This window comes from Cupressus sempervirens, chromosome 8, assembly GCF_028749045.1.
Source record: "Cupressus sempervirens isolate cs-2001-9-10 chromosome 8, ASM2874904v1, whole genome shotgun sequence".
Lineage (NCBI taxonomy): Eukaryota > Viridiplantae > Streptophyta > Pinopsida > Cupressales > Cupressaceae > Cupressus > Cupressus sempervirens.
The window spans coordinates 618,169,313-618,188,974 of NC_143125.1; the positions used below are offsets into that span (position 1 = coordinate 618,169,313).

Here is a 19,662-nt window from a genome sequence, read left to right on the forward strand (position 1 = left end):
CTTTCTGTCGAGTTAAAAATCAAAAATCATTATTTGCAATAAAAATAACTACATCTGTTTTACTGAAGAAACTTTTAAGCAAAGAATTCCTTAGCAGTTTATAAGAATTCATTTATTGATATGCATTTTTCTCCATTTTGAATACTAAATCATTTGAGAAAAAATGTTTACTAACACAATACAATATGTTTATTTAATTGGCACACACCAAAAGGTGAACCAAGCCTATTGGCCAAGTTAAAATTTAAAATTTATGATGGAAAGATGATAAAAATTCACACCCTGTTCCAAAATGGAATGAACACCCAATAGACAACTAAATGAAGGTAAGTAAAAAGATAAGTGTGATACACAAACAAACAAGGTCATATAGAAGAGTGTGTAAATGGATAGCAACCAAGAGGGTCCACCACATGCTACCTTAACTTTGTGCTTTTCAAAATCTCATGTGAATATTTCAAATCACTCTCATTTTTTTTAACACCATTTCACTTGTCAAGTCTCTTACTTAAAAACAAAATTTTGAGTCTACATGATCAAATATGATGCCACATCAGCATGCTTTTTTGCAAAGGTGTCCAAATTGGTCCCAAAAGGTGAGAAGACTGATCAATGTGCACTAAGTCATGTTCAATGGTGTACTGATGTAACACCACATGAATGATTGTTCTTTAAAATTCAAGAGCATCTTTTTGGAGGTATGCATTGATGGGACATTTATAGTGCAGATCACTATGAGGTATATTGTGTCCAACTACTATTAACATATATTGGACCCCACACATGCATTGGCTCGTCTCCTCTATAGGTTTAAGCGTAGAAAGATTTATTTGTCTATAGATGAATAAAGGACTATAAGAATGGGTCGAACATTACACAAAACCATCCATTTGTAAATGGGAAATGCAGATGGGAAAGAGCTTTGATTTCATTACTATAATCATATATAAGTAACTAATTAAAATATTAGATCTATACATTCTTAATCATTTATGTGTCAAGACAATCAAATAAGGGAAAATGCATTTGATGGAACAGTCTAGGAAAAGATGAAATGGAAAATGCATTTGATGGAAGAGTCTGGGAAAAGATGAAATGTACAAGGTCATGTTACATTTCTTGCCGCTAAGCTCAAGATTGGTTGGCATTCTTCCAGCGTGGAGCCGGTGTCAAGAACAGATGGCGTCTCCTACTATCAACTTTGAATTAACAATTTATAAGTTGTTTTTAGTGTATTTGGCCCTTCTACCTTATTGTTCAGTTCTTAGGTCTTCTTCTCCATTGCAGATTCTCTCTATCCATGATTGGGAAGCTGTTGAAATATGTTGGCCAAATTATGTAATGGCTCTTTCCAGGGAATAGTCTAGTGGGGAGAAGGTGCGAAGAACAAATATTGGCTCTGACATCCAACTGGGAACCCGTGGCTTTTAAGTTGTTTTTCCTGGGTTTTGGCCCTTTCTAAGACGATCTTTATCTTCAATTTTTAAAATCTTCAGGTTCAGTTGCAAACACATTACCCATTTTCACGGAACATAAATATGTTAATGGGCATATTTTGTAATTGAGCTCTTCACCGCTGAGACAAATCGGGCATTTACTATGACTGTTTTATTGAATCAATTAGTATTAGGTACACTAGATAATGAATGAAAACCTTTTATTAACACGAGGACACGAGCTTGTACTCTAGAAATGACTTGAATTTCTTTATGTAATTTGTTTGGTCTTTTTCTTTTAAGTTGGTGAGGCTAAGAGCTCAAACGTGATGCAGGACAACTTTGAGCTCATAGCATAGCAGCTGTAGAAAATAATGCAAGTAGAAAAGGCATTTACAATCAAACATTAATCATTTTACTAATTGAATGATAATAAACTCAAAAAATAAATAGGAAAAATCCATTAAAAAGTAAGAAAATTGACATGATCCCTCAAACATCCATATATTATCTCCCTTTTCAAAATCAATCAAGCTTGGAAAATTCTATCTTGGGATGTCTAAATCTGTCAATTTCTCTAACAACAGTATAAGGTGGATACTTTGAATGACACATGCGCTTCAACAAGAATAGAAGGTAATATAAAACCTTGGCATTCCAAAGCCATTTCAAGATCGTTCTGAAAGTAAAATTGTAGATATCATTGATTTATTGCCAAAAGCAAGTGAATCTAGATAAGTTCATGTGGCATTGACCATTAAAGACCAGATCTGGTATTGTACACAATTCACTTGCTTGATTTCTTCCCAATCAAAGATTCCTCAGTTCATTTAGTTACTATAGAAACACCATACTTTACAAAAGGCTGAAATATTGGCTTTGTACATTCCAAGAAATATATCACATACCCATAAAATATCAATCAACATTCTAAAAGTCACTAATATCACATTCAGTTATTTTCTCAATCTTCTGTTGCTTGCCCCGTGAGGTTCAAGTCCGATACTGTCACTGTACCTGAATGATCTGCATCAAGCTTACTGAATTCTTTGATAAAAAGAGCCACATCTTCCTCATCAATCTTTCCCAACTCTTTCAGCTTATAAAGAACAAACTCTGAAGGACTGGAGAGTAACATTAAATTAAAACCACCACCTTTGAATTAAAAAGTTGAAGTTTGAACAATAGTTAGAGATTTTCACAATCCATAATGTATAGAGAAAGCTGATTCTGGATTAAATTGTGCACAAGGTTTTTGCATGCGATAAATCAGACCACACTCCATGATCCATCATAAGGATAGACCAAAAATCCTAATGATGGATCACAGAATGTGATCAGAAAAGTTGATGCTAAAAACTTGTACCCAATTTAATCCAGAATCAGCTTTCTCGATTAATAGTTGAAGTTGCAATGCCGGAGGAAAACAGAAAACATCATAACTGCTAAAAACTACTTAAAGAATCTTCATTTTTCTACATTGCGTGCCTATACAGTATACATCATATTTCAAAATAATTTCTACTTTTTTCACTTTTCTGAGTGAAAATGTTATAGACAATCTTACTTGTAACCTATAAACTAAGAGTTTTGTCTTAATGCCACATATTGGAAAAACTGTACCTTACAGCTCCATCAGAATCCATATCTGCTGCCTCCAAATCTGCCCTTGTTGTCTTGCGCCTCAAAACCCAATGCACCAGTGACTGTTGCCTTTCTTCAGTTCTTACTTCAGCAAGGTACAAGAAGACCTGTATCAGACATAGGGTACTGACCATGATCCAAATACTAGCAAATATGCGTCCAGCCTTTGTTGAAAAGCTTTGATCTCCATATCCTAATGATGTAATTGTTGCACACACACAATAGAATGAGTTGAGTAAATCCAACCCCTCAACTTCATAAAGGAAAACAATTCCAATGACTATCAGAGCCAGCAGGATTAATAGACACACCAAGAGCTTCAACTTGGATCTGTTCATCTTACTCTCATTCAAGTCACTAAAACCATTATTTTGTTGCTTGTGAAATGCTTTGATCAATAACCTTTCCTGCTTCTCAACAAGGTAATCTGCCGCACCACTAAGAAGCAAGCCCACAAGGGCCATTCCAGAAAAGACAAAGAAGCAAGCTAAAAGCTTTGGGAGAACACCGTTTGGCACAAGATCTCCATAACCAACAGAAGTCATTGTTACAACGGTGAAATATAGAGCATCAACCAGCCTGCTTGTCCTTTTACCACTCAGTTCATCCTCTACATTATAAAAACAGATCATGCCCACTCCCAAGTAAATGAACAAGACCAACCCAGCTTGAGTGAGAGTAGGACGAATGCCTTTAGTTTTATTGGGTAATATAGAATTCATGTCCTCTATTTTAGTTTTAATTTTATTTGAAAAAGATGATGGAGCGGTCCTGCAATGGAAAAGTCGCCTAGATCTTGAACTTATATTCTTCTCAGTCGAGAAATTAGGCAAAAGGGGCTCATTTATTCCATTCTCTTTCACCAAAACTTCCATTCTAGATGTGTAAGACAATAAGGAACTTGTCAAGCAAAATGTACAGGTTAAATCAACCAGATCCTGTGCGTAATCAGAAGCTGCTTCCAATTTGAATCTTCACCAGTGCACCATAATCTTCAGAGGACCCACTTTTGTTTGACTACCCACTTATCTGAAAGTAAGAAACAATGATTATTAAAAAATGCTGATCCAGGAAAACTACAATTCAATATAAAAATTTCCCTACTAGAGCTTATTTGCCTAATTTTTCTGGTCGTGAGTCCAAATTATTATGTCTCTTGAGACTACCATAAAAGAAAAAGGCAAGTAGTCTGAATACTCAAATAAACACAAAGACACCTTTTCATTTTATCCATTGCATTCATGGATCAGACAGTAGTGGAAAACCAAATCACCTTGAAATTGAATAATTGCCATAAAAGATGAAGTAAGAACTCTGGATTTTCAAATAAACATAAAGATGCCTTTTCATTTTCACAGAAGTATGATGCCCACTTTCATTTGTTAGCAGGTTCTTTATCAAGAGATTAAGCGTCATATGTTCCACGTGGACATGTCCCCAATTTTTGGCCCTCTAGGAAATGTCCCAGAAATGTGTCCCCCACTGTCCCACGTCCCCATCCTCAAAATGCCGTGAAACATTTTAAAAACCAACACTAGTCGATGTTTTTCTTAAGACAGAAAAGTAGAAACAAATCCAATGGGACTTTCAAATTAACAAACCATTTTAAACCAGCACCAAGTTAAGTCTATTTTTCATGCATGCATCGAAGGGTTGAGTCGCAGGCTTATATTGTGTCTCAAACAGGACATTTTCTGATTTCACCATAAAACATAAGGTTTTTAGAGGTTACATATAATGTAGATTTATCCCAATGATGGATTGCACAATCACGTTTACCAACTTGTCAACAATCAATCACCATTATCCAATCATCTTGACAGTTGTCAATCCATCCCATCATTGGGATAAATCTACATCTTATCAAGACACTAGCTTATTGCTTACAAGGCACAACATTTCATCATATCTCAACATATTGCTTCCAAGAGTTTAACAAATCATTAAGCTAAAACCATACAATTAGGCCTCAAGGCCTATTAGGCGGCCTTATCATTAACCAGAACATTGGTCCTTACCAAAATCAGATAACTTCATCAATTACCAAACAATACTTACCATACTCATTACCTTTCACTCTGCAAGAATCCACCATTTGGATTATTCCACCGAGGCTCCTCCATACCCTGTCCTCAACACAAACCATTAGTCCTATCATCATCACCAGCCAACCAATTATCATAATATTAACAGTACACTCAACTGATCACAAAATTAACTCTGTCAGAATTGTCACAACCTTCAAATCTGATCATAAAATCAGGGAACCAAATTACCTAATACCATTCTACCAATCAGTTTCAAATAATCACTGTTGTAAGCCATTGAACACTTATAACTTATTCCAACATCTTGTCATGTGCTCCATTGCATGTTATCAATAAGATCTGATCAACCAGTGATCAAATAAAACAAAGAGCTGATCAAAGATTTGACTGTCATTTCATTGGCAGTTTTCTAGATCCGCGCTCAGACATCTATAACTTCCACACATGAAATTATTTGATCAATCGCTCTGATGAGGATGTGGATAACTTGGACAATGACAACATATCTGAAATTCATGAAGATCCACTGGTTATATTACAATTTATGCCTTTTGTACCAAGAGCAGTTTTTGTTACGATAATGGATAAGCATCTACTATTAGTCAATGGAAATCTATTTGTAATCTATTGTAAATATTAGAATGTTTCTATTATTTGGTCAGCTGTAGATAACTGTTAGTTTTCTCCTAGCTAAAATAGAAAGTTTCTATTCTTTACGATCATTTCCTAAGAAAACGTCGTTCCATTCATTTCAATATATAGATCTCTTGGTCTCTGTTAATATAAGCAAGTATTTTACCAATTATTTCATAATATGGTATTACAGCCACTTCTTTAAAAAAATTGAAAATCATAATTTCTTTTCTGAAATTCAGACCCTATTTTCGAAATTATCTTTTCTGAAATATTTACTTCAAACTAGGGTTTGTCTGAGAATATTGATGATCAATATTCATGTTTTTTTTTGCCAGTCGTTCCATTCATTTCAATATATAGATCTCTTGGTCTCTGTTAATATAAGCAAGTATTTTACCAATTATTTCATAATATGGTATTACAGCCACTTCTTTAAAAAAATTGAAAATCATAATTTCTTTTCTGAAATTCAGACCCTATTTTCGAAATTATCTTTTCTGAAATATTTACTTCAAACTAGGGTTTGTCTGAGAATATTGACGATCAATATTCATGTTTTTTTTTGCCATTTTTTAAAAAACGTGACTTTTTTTGGACATCTTCATCCATTTTTTCTGCACATCTAGGGCTGAGAGCAATGCTAGGGGTTTCTTAAAACCCTTAGTAACAGATTCACACCCAGAAACTATTTTTTTGTTGCAGATTTGCCATTGATTTCAAACTTTTTTAGCCCACAACATTTCTGTTCGAAACCCTATTTCTGAAAAGAGACTCTTGGTTTTTTCGAGAACTCAATTAGGTTGTCATCCGATTTTTTTGGGTGCCTTGATTTTCGAGCCAGCAGATCCAAAAACAGGGAACATATTCTTTTTGGGTTTTTCAAGCTCTCTTCTAGGTCACCTTTCAAATTTTTTGGGTCTTCTATTTTTTTGCCTCAAAGAACATGCCTTTACAGATTTTCATGCTTTTTAATTGAAAACAAGCTATGGCATCATTGACTAATATTCTACTCAAGAGCAATTCCAAATTCAATAGTCGGAATTATTGCACTTGGAAGCAACGAATAATAACATTTTTTTAATATCAAAATACTGATCAGATTGTTCTAGGTGTTACTCAGCATCCAAGTGCCCCTGATGTTGATAAGGATACATGGGATTTGAATAATCAAGAGGCAGTGATGCTTCTCAAATTATCCATAGCTAATGATTTGCTCTCTCAAATTCCATCCGGAAAGATAGTTGTCGAGATATGGGCACATCTCAAAAATCTTCATGATACTTCTACAAAAGCAGAGCTTTCTTCTTGAAGAACACTTTGTTTTCTATTACATGGATGAGAAAAAATTGCTCCAGGCTCACCTGAATAGGATTCAAGAAATCCATGATCAATTGCTTGTCATTGGTCGCAAGATGGAGCAAGAGGACATTGTAGTTATCTCTCTGGAGTTCACCAAGTCCTACGAGCATTTTATCGAGACTCTCAACATCATGTCTTCTGGTGTTGATCTAAAGTTCACAAGTCTCTGCACACTTTTGTTTCAAAAGATCGATGGAAACAACAATTCGATAGCAGTTCCAACTCCACCTCCACAGAGCAAGCCTTTGTTGCTAAATCCTTTCATAAGGATAAAGGCAAGTCTCAACAGAAGTCCTCTGCTCTAGCTTCAAAAGGCTCCCATAAGAAGAACATTCAATGCAACTACTGCAAGAAGTTTGGTCACATGAAGGTTGAATGTCATAAACACTTAGCTGCCCAATCTAAGCAACTAGGTTTGCAGCCCAAAGTGAACTGAGCAGACAGAATCTGCTTTTTTACACCTTCATGGGTAAAAGACATACAGACCATGTGAAGTCGCCTACCTAGTATATTGATTCAAGTGCCTCTCGTCATTTCACCCACTATAGAGACTAGTTCACTGACTACCATCCTTACTCAGTTTCTGTTATTTTTAGTGGCAGAGAAGAGTACACCATTGTCGAAAAAGGCAACATTCAAATTCAGTCTGCTGGGAGGAATCTCATTTTCCTTGATGTGTAATATGTTCTAGGGATGGAACTAAATCTACTCTCAGTCAGTCAGTTGTTGAAACCTTCTCCACACTTGGATTTTACCTTCAGTTCAAATCAGTGTACCATCACTAATAGGGAGACTCAATCTATTGTTGCAGTAGGTCTTGAGGATAGTGATCTTTTCTGACTTATTGATTCTTGCGATTCTCAAGATTTAGCTATGGCTGCTTGGCGGTCTTCAGTTAGCACACTTTGGCATCAGCAGTATAGGCACTTAAATGTGCATTATCTCTCTCAGCTTGCTCGGGAAGAGCTTGTCCTCGGTTTACCAAAGATTCAAACTCCGCAACTTGGAGTTTGTGATGCATGTTAGGCTAGGAAGCAACATCGCACACTCTTCACCAGTGGCGAGCTTCTCAAGTACTTCACCTTGTTCATGCTGATCTCTACGGCCCTACAGCCACTCCTATTCTTGGGTTCAGGTATTTTCTGTTATTTGTCAATGATTTCAGTAGAAAAATGTAGATGTATTTTCTTAAACAGAAATCAGATGCATTTGTTGTATTTCAAAAGTTTAAACCTTTAGTTGAAAAAAAGTCTAGGAAATCTTTTATTACTCTTAGATCAAACAATTGGGAGAAATTTTGTTCTAATGAATTCTCTACCTTCTTGGATACTCATGATATCAAATGCCAGTTCACCACACCCCACACACCACAACAAAACAGTGTAGTTGAATGTTGGGACAGAACAATCACTGAGATGGCTCGATCCATGCTCAAACATATACATGTTCCAAAGAAGTTTTGCGCAGAAACAGTCAACATTGCAATTTACCTTTTCAATCGACCACCAACAGTGGTGGTCAAAGGTAAGACTCTAGAAGAGGCTTGGTCAGGTCACAAGCCCAGAATCAGTCACTTGAAGGTTTTTGGCTCTCTTAATTTTGTTTGGATCCTTGATGCGTCATGCACCAAATTGGATGCCAAGAGTCAGAAACTTATGTCTTCACAAAGCCTACCACTTGATTGACACTGAGACATCTCGTCTCTTGTACAATCCTGATGTAGCCTTTGATGAGCACCGAGGACCATTCATGCATATTTCTCATGTTCCTGATCCAACAGACCAGCCTATAAAGGCTCATGATTTCGGAGTTAGGCTTCCATTAGGTCCACCTAATCGGTGGGCTCCAATAGCTCTTGCAGCTCTAGTTATACCTATGATCCCTATATAGACACCTCCAGCTTCTCCTACAAGATCACCTCGATTTGTAAATGCTTCACCTGAGTTTGATCTTGATTCTTTTGATGAGGAACCTAATCATCAAGCATCTCCTCTCTAGCCTAAGTGGAGGGCTAAAACACTTGTTGATCTTCATAATGACGAGCTCATTAGCGGAAGAACTGCTCGGAAAAAGAGAAGACCTATAGAGTCTGTTAACTTTGCTCTCATGGCCAACATTCATAGTGTATTTAAACCTCAAACATATTCTGTGGTTAAAGGAATTCTAGAGTGGGAATAGGCCATGACATCTAAACATCGGAGCTTGCTAAAGAATAACACCTGGGTCCTTTCTAATCTTCCACCAAGGTAGAAACCCGTTGGCTAGAAATGGGTTTACAAAATCAAATACAAGTTTGATAGTACTTTAGATAAGTACAAAGCTCGTTTAGTTACAAAGGGCTTTTCTCAGCATCAAGGCATTGATTATGAGGAGACCTTTGCTCCTATTGCAAAGATCAGCAACATCATATTAGTTCTAGCCATGGCATTACAGTTTGGCTGGAAGGTCCATCAAATGGACGTCAAGAGTGCTTTCCTTAATGGTGATCTCATGAAGAGGTCTACATGACGCAGCCTCCTAATTTCAAGGTTGCTGGTAAAGACCATCAAGTTCTCAGATTGGTGAAAGCTCTTTATGGCTTGAAGCAGGCCACTAGGGCATGGTACATGAAAATTGATAAGTACCTCAGTGATCAAGGCTTCAAGAGGAGTTCTTTAGACTCAAATTTGTATATCAAGACTACTGACAATGACATCATCCTTCTAGTTATTTATGTGGATGATTTGATCATCGTTGACAATTCAGCATATCTGATTCAAAGAACCAAATAGAATTTATGTTGGTCTTTTGATATGACTAACCTTGGGCTCATGCATTATTGCCTAGGTATTGAGGTTTGGCATTAGTCTTTTTGTATATTCATCTATCGGTCCAAATATGTCAAGGCTCTATTAGACAAATTCTGCATGCAAGATTGCAAACCTGCATCTACGCCCATGGAGAAAGGTCTCAAGTTATCAGCCAAGTCTGATTCTCCTCCCATTGATGATACTACATACAAGCAACTAGTAGGCAGCCTCATCTACCTCTCTGCTTCTAGGCTTGATATTAGCTTCGCAGTCAGCTACATCTTACACTTTATGACAGCTCCCAAGGTTGATCGTTGGATGGCAGCAAAGTGTGTACTTCATTATGTGAAGGGCACTTCAGATTATGGACTTTATTACTCTCAAAGTTCTAATCCTAGGCTCAGTGGGTTCACTGATTCAGATTGGGTAGGCTCTGTTGACAATAAAAAGTCAACTTTGGATAATGTGTTCAATTTGGGATTAGGTGTCGTCACATGAACCAGTAAGAAGCAGAAAGCAATTTCTCTCTCCTCTACAGAGGTCAAATACAGAGGGATAGTCAAGGTAGGTTGTGAAGTTGTTTGGCTTCATTGGATGCTTGGGGATACGCAGATGTCACCAGCAGGAGCAACCACTTTGTTTGTTGATAATGAAGGCATTATCAAATTAGCACAAAATCTAGTGTTCCATGAACGAACCAAGCATGTGGATGTTCGCTGTCACTACATACAACAACTAGTTGAAGACGGGACAATAGACTTGCAGTATGTTCCTACCACAAACCAGACTACAGGCATTCTCACCAAGCCTCTTGGTCCTAATAAGTTTGTAATTTCAGAGGACAACTTGGTGTTGTGGATAGATTAACCATTAAGGGAGGGTATTACAATAACAAATAAGCGTCTATTATTAGTTAATGGTAATCTATTTGTAATCCATTGTAAATATTAGATTATTTAGTCAAATGTAGATCATTGTTAGTTTTCTCCTAGCTAGAATAGAAAGTTCCTATTATTTACAATTGTTTTCTCAAGACAAGTCATTTCATTCATTTGTATATATAGACCTCTTGGTCTTTGTTAATATAAGCAAGTATTTTACCAATTACTTTGTAATAGTTTTGATTGTCATAAAAAAAGATGCTAAAACAATGTCCCAAGAGCATCATCCCTTTTGCACAATACAAACCCATTTAACCTAAAACCAATGCCATTTGAATGCCCTGAGAATCTAATTCGAAATAAGCCAAGAGCCAAGAATCTTAATTTTTCATTGGTTTATTTAGGAGATAATTACGAACCCCTATGAACCACTTTGTGAGGGTTTTAAACCAATTTCATGAAAATGCATTAGATCTTTATCCATAATTCACAGCTAAACCTCTAACTTGTTTCGAATCAAAGTAAACTCACCCCATGACACTTCTAAATCAATTTAGGCTTCCATTTAATCCATCTAATGAGGAAAATATGCATCAATCAGCAATGTAATGTGTCTGAAAACAGTAACTATCAACTTCCTAGATTAAAACAATGAAATACTTATTCTTTATTCAATAAAATACACTACAATCTGATTTGTTGATGTCCATTCTCCTTCCTCAATCTTCCAACATAAATGCATGAAGGTACATTCCCAAATTAGATATCAAATCCTTCATGGCTGTCCCCATGAAACTCCAATTTGGGTGACAATCAAAGGTACAAATGTCGTAACCTCATAAAACCTTCCTTCAATATATATATATATATATATATATATATATATATATATATATATTCATTCAATGAGGGCACAACTCAAGACAAAATGAACACAACAATAAAGGAAACTTTTACCATCAGAAATAAGAAGCTATTACATGCATTATAACAAAAACAGACCCAAATACATGCTCTATGGACTACAATTTAATTCAAATTCTAGAGAAAACCCCTTCTCTCAGTACCTTCTCTCAAACTCCATCAAAACATTGCTTTTACACCTCAACAATGGAGCTTAAGTACCCTGTTTTAGGCTTAGGATTGGGGATACATTTGCATTTTGACATTTGGTGGCCACGCCAAAACAAAGCTTCTAGAAGTCAAATCTAAAGTATATGCAAAAATAGAAGGGTCTAGAAAAGGCAATCCAACTTTCGGGAGACATAACTTTCGATCCAAGACTCCTATTGACAAACCATCTACATTTCTAGAAAGCTCTTTGAGCACTTTATAGCCTTGAACGCCACGTACGGCTACCCCCATTTTTCAGGGCCATACAAGGCTGTTTAGTGCCTCAAATTAGGCTCCAAAGCATTTCTAGGATGTCTCAAGGGAACTTAAAATTGCAATAACTTTCAAACCATGAAACCTTTTGAGCTAATTCTTTTTTTGGAGCGCTTAAAATTTCAATTACAACCTTCTCTCCAACTTACACCCTCTAACACTTCATAGTTATGACTATAGAAAAATTACCCATTTTCTGCAATTGTGCGTATCTCGAGATGCATAAAAACACTAACCCAAAAAAAGTAATAATAGATATTTGAGAGTTGGAATCTCTATTTGGCCCAAAGGGATATCTAGAAATACAAATACATCAAACAAAAACTATTACTAAGCATATTTTTGGGTGATACAGAATTGCCCTTATTATGTCATCCCCTATTTTTGGCCCTCTAAAAAATGTCCTCGAAATGCAACAATAGGGGATTATAGTGTGTTCATATATACATGTGTGTGTGTGTGTGTGTGTAGATATACATGTGTGTGTATAAATCACTGAAACCTAGGGACTCGCATCACAACGCCCCCCCTCAAAAAAAAAAAAAAAAAAAACCTCGAAGTACCTCTCCCCAGGACATCCCCATACTAGGTACTTGGAGCACCTAGGTACCCCCACCTACACTATTCTGCAACCATGCCACCATTGGAACAAGTACCTGATTTCTATTTGAATTTGAATTTTTAAATGCTACTATTGTTAAGCATGAATGCTGATGATGTTCCTATGGGGGAGTATCCTAGCATTGTTGGAGACATGATTCTGAGGTTGTCTGTTGCATTCGTGAGAGAGTTGGTCATTGATGTCAACATACTAGTTATTCTATGAATACTGGCAGTTTAGTAGTCAGAGATTGGCTTCGCGATGTTCACAGAATGCAGGTGAGCTTATCAGCAATTGAGGATATTTTCTACAGAGTGTCTATAGTAAAGAGCACATATGGAAATATGAACACGAGACAGAGATGTGATGGATTTAGTGAAGGAAGTGTTCAAACAAAGTTATTGGATACCAATTACTGATGTTTTGATTTTATCTCCTAACAGAGATAGAATCCGATCAAGTGGACTTGAATGGAGGTAGATGACATGATGAAGATGTTGCGGTCAAATATGCACATCCTGATGAGAATCCAGTGAAGAGTTATGAAGACTGTGAGCCGACAACTTTGTGTAATTGCGAAAAGTGTGAAGATGTAATATAATGTGCAAATGTAATATTTTAAGTTGGTCCTATATTATTATTGTTAATTGAGAAAGCCTCAACACCGACTCAATAATTTGTTTTAGGACTTGGTATAAAGGAAAGATGTTTTCCTTGTGGCAGAGTGTGCATTGTGTTGTAATGCGAGTATGCTAACTTGTATGTGAGATCCACTAAACTTGATAATGAATATCTTTTGGTCAAATAAGTGTTTGGTGCAGTTGAGGCATGGTGAACTTACAAAGTAACTGTATTTGGCAAGTTGTTGTTGTTGGATAGTTGTATACATGTATTATTCTAAGAAGGATAGTAGTAAAGCCAATTGGACAGTGAGTTCAGTGATCTTGCATCGAAGTTGTTTAGATAGTGGATCCTTTAACCTTCCTTTCAACTCCTAACAGGATTGGCACAACTCCTAATAGAGTTGGAATCTCGTAACAGGGATTCAAAGTCTCCTAATAGGGAGTGATATGTACTAAATGTATTTCATTGACTCCTAACAGGGTCCATTCTCTTACAAAGAACATTTATATTAGTACATCATTTTGTGGGTACCATCCCCACCGGGGTTTTCCCTCTGATCAAGGGTTTCCCTAGTTGATAGATCTAGTGTTATTGTGTATGGTGATCTTTCTATGGTTCTTACATCTACTATTTACATGTTTTGTAACTAATAAGAATATTGAGAGTTGTTTTAATTGCATAATTGATCCATCAAATCCTTCATGACTGTCCCATGAAACTGCAGTGTGGGTGACAATCAGAGGTACAAATGATGTAACCTCATAAAAACTTCCTCAGATATATATATATATATATATGCACACAACATCATCCCTTGGTTTTAGCCCTCCAAGAAACATCCTAGCAATGCAAAAATAAGGAATGACAATGTGTGCATATTGAGAGTTGTTTTCATTGCATAACTGATCCATCAAATCCTTCATGACTGTCCCATGAAACTGCAGTGTGGATGACAATTAGAGGTACAAATGATGTAACCTCATAAAAACTTCCTCAGATATATATATGTATATATATATATGCACACATCATCCCTTCGTATGTTATATAGAAACATCATTTCATAACTAGCATTTCAAGTTCTATATATAGTATGCAACACTCCCCTTGTCTCCCCTACTTGCCCACCCCAAAACTGAGGTTCTTTGTCCCACATCTTGGGAACTTGTCCCAATGTACACCAGCACCAGTGCTATACTGATATATACATGCACACACACTACCATCCCCTACTTTTGGCCGTCCACAAAACATCCGGGACACATTCCTTGCCATCTTGTGTCCCTTTCCCTAAAATGCCATCGAACATAAGTTATCACCTATGTAAATTGAATCTTTGAGCATCAGTCCAATTATTTTGCCTCAAAAAAAGCTTTATAATTTTAGAACAAGAGATACAAATTCTTCTCTCTACCAATGTAGTGTGGGAAACTATTAAAGACCCAAAAAAAATATATTTAAACCTACTCATCTACAAATACACCTATTTCAATCTCGATTTTAGTCACCAAAAGAATGCTATAGATTTTCTAGCTAGAGATCATACCAACTACACCAATTATATAAAGTTGTACTTCAAACTAAATATGACACTTATTTCTGAAAAGCAATGACTTCCGGATTTCTCATCCTATGATTCAGAACTAAATGCTGGCAAACCTATGATTCACTACTAAATGCTGGCAACCCTGGATCAGGTAAAAACTAAAGATTTCAGAGAAGGTATCCAAAATGTACAAAGGTTGTATATCAATCTTCACCCTTCCAACGACAGCCAAATCATGTAGGTGCTAGTATCCTAGAATTATAGCACCAACAGTGGAGCTGTCGTATAGTACTTAGTAGTAATATTATGCATCCAATGTAGATACCACTTGGCCTCAAAAAATACTACATCTCCTCCAATAACCCCGCATCAGAACATTACCCGTTGAGTTATTGTCCACCGGTAATATTTTGTTCCCAATGCATATACATTCAGATTCAAAACATGGTAAAACTCCCCCACGCGATATTATAATGCTAACATTTTAGGCTGCTCCACCACTAATCTATCAGCTCCTTTGTGATTTGGAGTACGCATTATTCATAGAAAACCCCACGTTAATTACATTTTGTTTTAATGTGCTATGATAGATGTTATTGAAGAGTTGGCTTTCTATACATCGTTCAAAATTCTGTACGAGATCGGCCAGATGATGACCTAAAAGTAGAGATTTAGTCCCAGATTTTCCGAAATGGTGTCAGAGTCAGCGTTATGAATCAATTTTCGTTTAGAAGGTAGGTAGGACCTCCAGTAGCAGTGTTGAGAAACACATAGGGCTTATATATAAAGGGAAAGTAACTCAGAGGTAGATCAGTACATTTACGCATTCCCACAATTCAAATAGTAAAAATAACGGGGAATACAAGAGTCCGCCACGAGTAGTTTAGATCCCAATATCAATTACAAATAGAAGGTCACCTCTTAAAACACAAAGAAGATCAGATTTGCTATTGGCAGTTGGCCAATTCCAAATTCCGACTTTTAAGACAATAAAACTCCAAAAAAATCCACCCAACAATAGCCCTAAATTATGTACAGTAAACTGCAGCAACTGTAACGAAAGATTCACAATAAAAAATACAGAGAACTTACATGGCGTAATCCGATCGAATCGAAACGAGCGGGCGAAACTTCCAGCAGAGCAAAATCATGTTCCGCAATATATATGGGATGGGAGACAAGTAGGCCTTCGTCGTTGGGGTCGCCCGTCCCTGTCATCTGTTCGTCTACAAGAACGGATGTCACAGTCGATGGGTTGTGGGACAGGAACAAGACAGTTAGAGAGACTTCTACTGAATGAATCTTATTTAGACTCACACCGACTATAAATATCTCCTGGCAGAGTGACACGTTATGATATGGTCAAAGCACAAGCGTAAAGAGCAGAATTGTGTAGAAGGTTTTTTGGTTTAGGAGACTTTTCGGAACACTTTTGTTGTTTTCTTAAAATGCTAATTTCTTTATTTACCCATTTTTTATTTTATTTTTATAACAAATTCCCTAATTTCATTAGGGAAAGAGATTGAATAGTAGTCTCGGGTTTAATCATTAAGTTATGTTTCAGATATTAATTATTATTCTAATAGTTAACAAGTGTCACATAATGGCATGTATTTGCTATAATTTATAATAGCTTAATTAGATAGAGTAGTAAAGTAAAAAAATTGGTAAAATTTAATATAATTTTATTAATATTATAAAATTTAATTAATTTAGTCTATAGGCTGTTTGTGAGAACTTGAAAATTAAATTTTTGACGAAAAATTTGGAAGAGTTTGGCTAGAAAATTGAAAATGCTTATCTTTCCACTTTTAACTCTTATTTTGATATTTATTAGTTGTTATCTCCACTTTTATTAGTTGTGATCTCCACATTACCTTATGTTGTGATCTATTCATTAGATTTAGATTTTAGTTTTTAAATTATTTTAATTTTTTTTATTAGTTTAATTTTTTTCTTTAAATATTATTTTTTAATTTCTATAATTTATTTAGTCAATAGAATATTTATTAGACATTATTTTTTGTATTTCTCTTATTAATTTTCATAATAAAATTTTTGATGAGTTTTCTTAAATGATAATTTTTTTCATATTTGATAAATTTAATTAAAATAAATAATATTTATTAATCTATTTAAAAGATTTAGTAAATATTATGTTATTTAAATTAAAAATTATTAACAATCTAATTTGTTCACCTAAGATTATAATTTAAATATCCACTTTTAACTATTATTTTTATTTTCTTATTTATTTAAAAGATAATTAATTGTGATCTCTACATTAGATTATGTTGTGATCTCTATTTATTAAACTTTTGATTTTTTAAATTGATTTAGGTTTTAATTTTTAAATTACTTTAAATTATTTTTTTAAATTAGTTGAGTTTTTTCTTAAATATTATTTTTTCAGTTTTTATAATTTATTTAGTCGATAGAATATTTGTTAGAGATGTCGCTATTTTTAATATTATTATTTTTGTATTTCTCTTATTAATTTTTCATAATAAATTTTTTGATGAGTTTTTATTTTAATAATTTTTTTTTCATATTTGATAAATTGAATTTAATTGTAAAATATTGAAACTATTGAACACGTTTCTTAAGCAATATTCAAATTTTCTAAATATTGTAAATTTTATATCTATGTTTTAATCTTCAACTTTTTTATTTTTCTATTTTTATTTTTGAAAAACTTATATTTACATTATTTAATGTTAATTCTACATTTTTCTCTTAAATCTCATATCCTATTGGCACACTCATTGCATGTACAAAAACATGCAACTACTAGTTTTTAAATTTTTTAAATTATACTTTTACATTAAAAATCTAATTTTTGATTTCGAAAAAAATATTTTTAATAAAAAATTATAATTTATAATTAAATATAAATGTCATCATACTATTATAACTAATTAAGTTGTAGCTTAAAGTATTAATATTTTATTTAAACTAAAAAAATATTATTCATAAAATATAATCACAATAAATAAAAATATTTTATTAAAATAATTATATATTAACATATTATTGATATAATAGTTTTACATAACAAAATATTTTTACATTCTAAAATATCGGGTAGTGCTTCCTCAAAATTCACTCTTATAAGACCCAAATTTATAAGCCAATGAGATTCAAGTAAAATAAATTTTAAAAATTAAAAATCTCATAAATAAACATTACAAAAATTAAAAATTAAAAGTAAGATGAAAAATACTTACATCTAATTTGTTGAGATAGAAAAACTTAATAACTGGTTAAGTGCAACTGATTGCAATAGTATAACCTACGGAAAATACAATAACATATGCACTAATAACTGATGACACATGTAAAAATAGTTTATCATTTTTTAGCTTTCTTGGTTGTTGATTTGTCCCTTTGTGCCAAAAGTACTTCTTCTTTTTTTGTGAGTGGCTCTTAGGGGTTGAACATAATAGGTATTGGGTGAACATTTTGAAATGACACTTTTCAACCACTTTGCACTCCATGGCCACTATAGAGAGCTTTGGTAAATGCAAAAATGTCTAAACCTTAGCTTTAAGCTCTTCAGTCACCTAGAGAGGTTCACCCAAAAAAATGGTAAACTTTGACATACATATTAGGAGTTCTAGATGCGCAAAGTTAGCTTAGGTAGCTAATGGGTCTCTTCCCCTAGTATAACAACGAAGATATGATTGTGTTGATTTCTATGATTTTTATTTTGAAAATATATTAGTATATGTAAATGTTAGCATTTTCATTTAATTCTTTAAACATAGTTAAATAAAACATATTTTAGAGATTTAAATCTTGATTAATAACTTTTATAGGACATACCATTATGTTTATCAAATATGCTCAACCAATTGAGCTACAACTTACAATTGGTGTTGATTTTGAGTATACAAAAGTTTGAATTACTTTTTTATTTAATTTTAAAATAAGAGTTGAATTTGTTGTTGTTGTTTTTTTGCAATGTCTTCTGAGTTGCTATGCATGTGGGTGTTTTTTAAACTCTTACAATAACCTTAACCTTTTGTGACTTAATAGTTATTGGAGTTGAAGATTTGATGATACTTGACAAGGAACCCTCAAGAGGATAGGAGGTATGCTTACAATGTATCCATAAAGGAATGCATTTTGAAACATCCCTTATTTTTCTCCTTGTTATTGATTTGTTAGCATGCATGACATTGTTTAGAAACAATGAATATAATATTTTATGTGAAGGATCACCCCCTGCCTCCCCCTTGCTCACCTCTACAAAAAAATATGCTCAAAGATGAAGTCAATAAGCCTTGGACTACATGGATTTCACCTTGATGTCGTACAAAACCTTATGAAAGTTTTTTTTGCCCTTTTTAAAAAAAGATTGAATTCAACCATGTTATAGTCATCCTTAAACATGGCCCCTAATTTGATCTCACCTTGGACTAGAAGTTTTTTCAACTCTCATAGGAATCTCTAACTCATCTAGGTGAAGTTTCTTATTTGACACTTGCCATGTAAAAAAAAATATTACACAAATAGCAACATCTCTATGATGTGTTATGTTCATCAAACTAGATAGTTTTTCCTCAAATTGACCCAAAAATGGGGTTTATCTTGAAATGGATCTCTCTAGGGATTTAAAGGAAAATGTTATCCAAAATTATCAAATGTCATATACTCAATATGTTCTATATTTGAATTTTTGCAACACTTTTTATTAATGTTAATCTTCT

At 34.3% G+C, this 19,662-nt stretch overlaps 1 protein-coding gene across 6 annotated transcripts; it reads right to left on the reverse strand.

Moving 5' to 3' along the window:
* Nucleotides 1–2,113: 2,113 nt before the first annotated feature.
* KCO1 (Outward rectifying potassium channel protein) lies at nucleotides 2,114–16,083 on the reverse strand. 6 transcript variants are annotated; one of them, XM_089798585.1, is made up of 5 exons: nucleotides 16,043–16,083; nucleotides 5,357–5,634; nucleotides 5,151–5,206; nucleotides 3,060–4,109; nucleotides 2,114–2,560 (listed from the first exon to the last, which is right to left on the reverse strand). In XM_089798585.1, exons 4-5 carry the CDS (start codon nucleotides 3,953–3,955, stop codon nucleotides 2,401–2,403), a joined length of 1,056 nt encoding a protein of 351 aa, XP_089654711.1. In that variant the 5' UTR covers nucleotides 3,956–4,109; nucleotides 5,151–5,206; nucleotides 5,357–5,634; nucleotides 16,043–16,083; the 3' UTR covers nucleotides 2,114–2,400. The 6 variants fall into 6 exon arrangements, with proteins under 6 accessions (XP_089654711.1, XP_089654707.1, XP_089654712.1 ...); XM_089798581.1 differs by having other exon boundaries at nucleotides 5,139–5,206; XM_089798586.1 differs by having other exon boundaries at nucleotides 5,300–5,634.
* Between the last annotated feature and the right edge of the window lie 3,579 nt (nucleotides 16,084–19,662).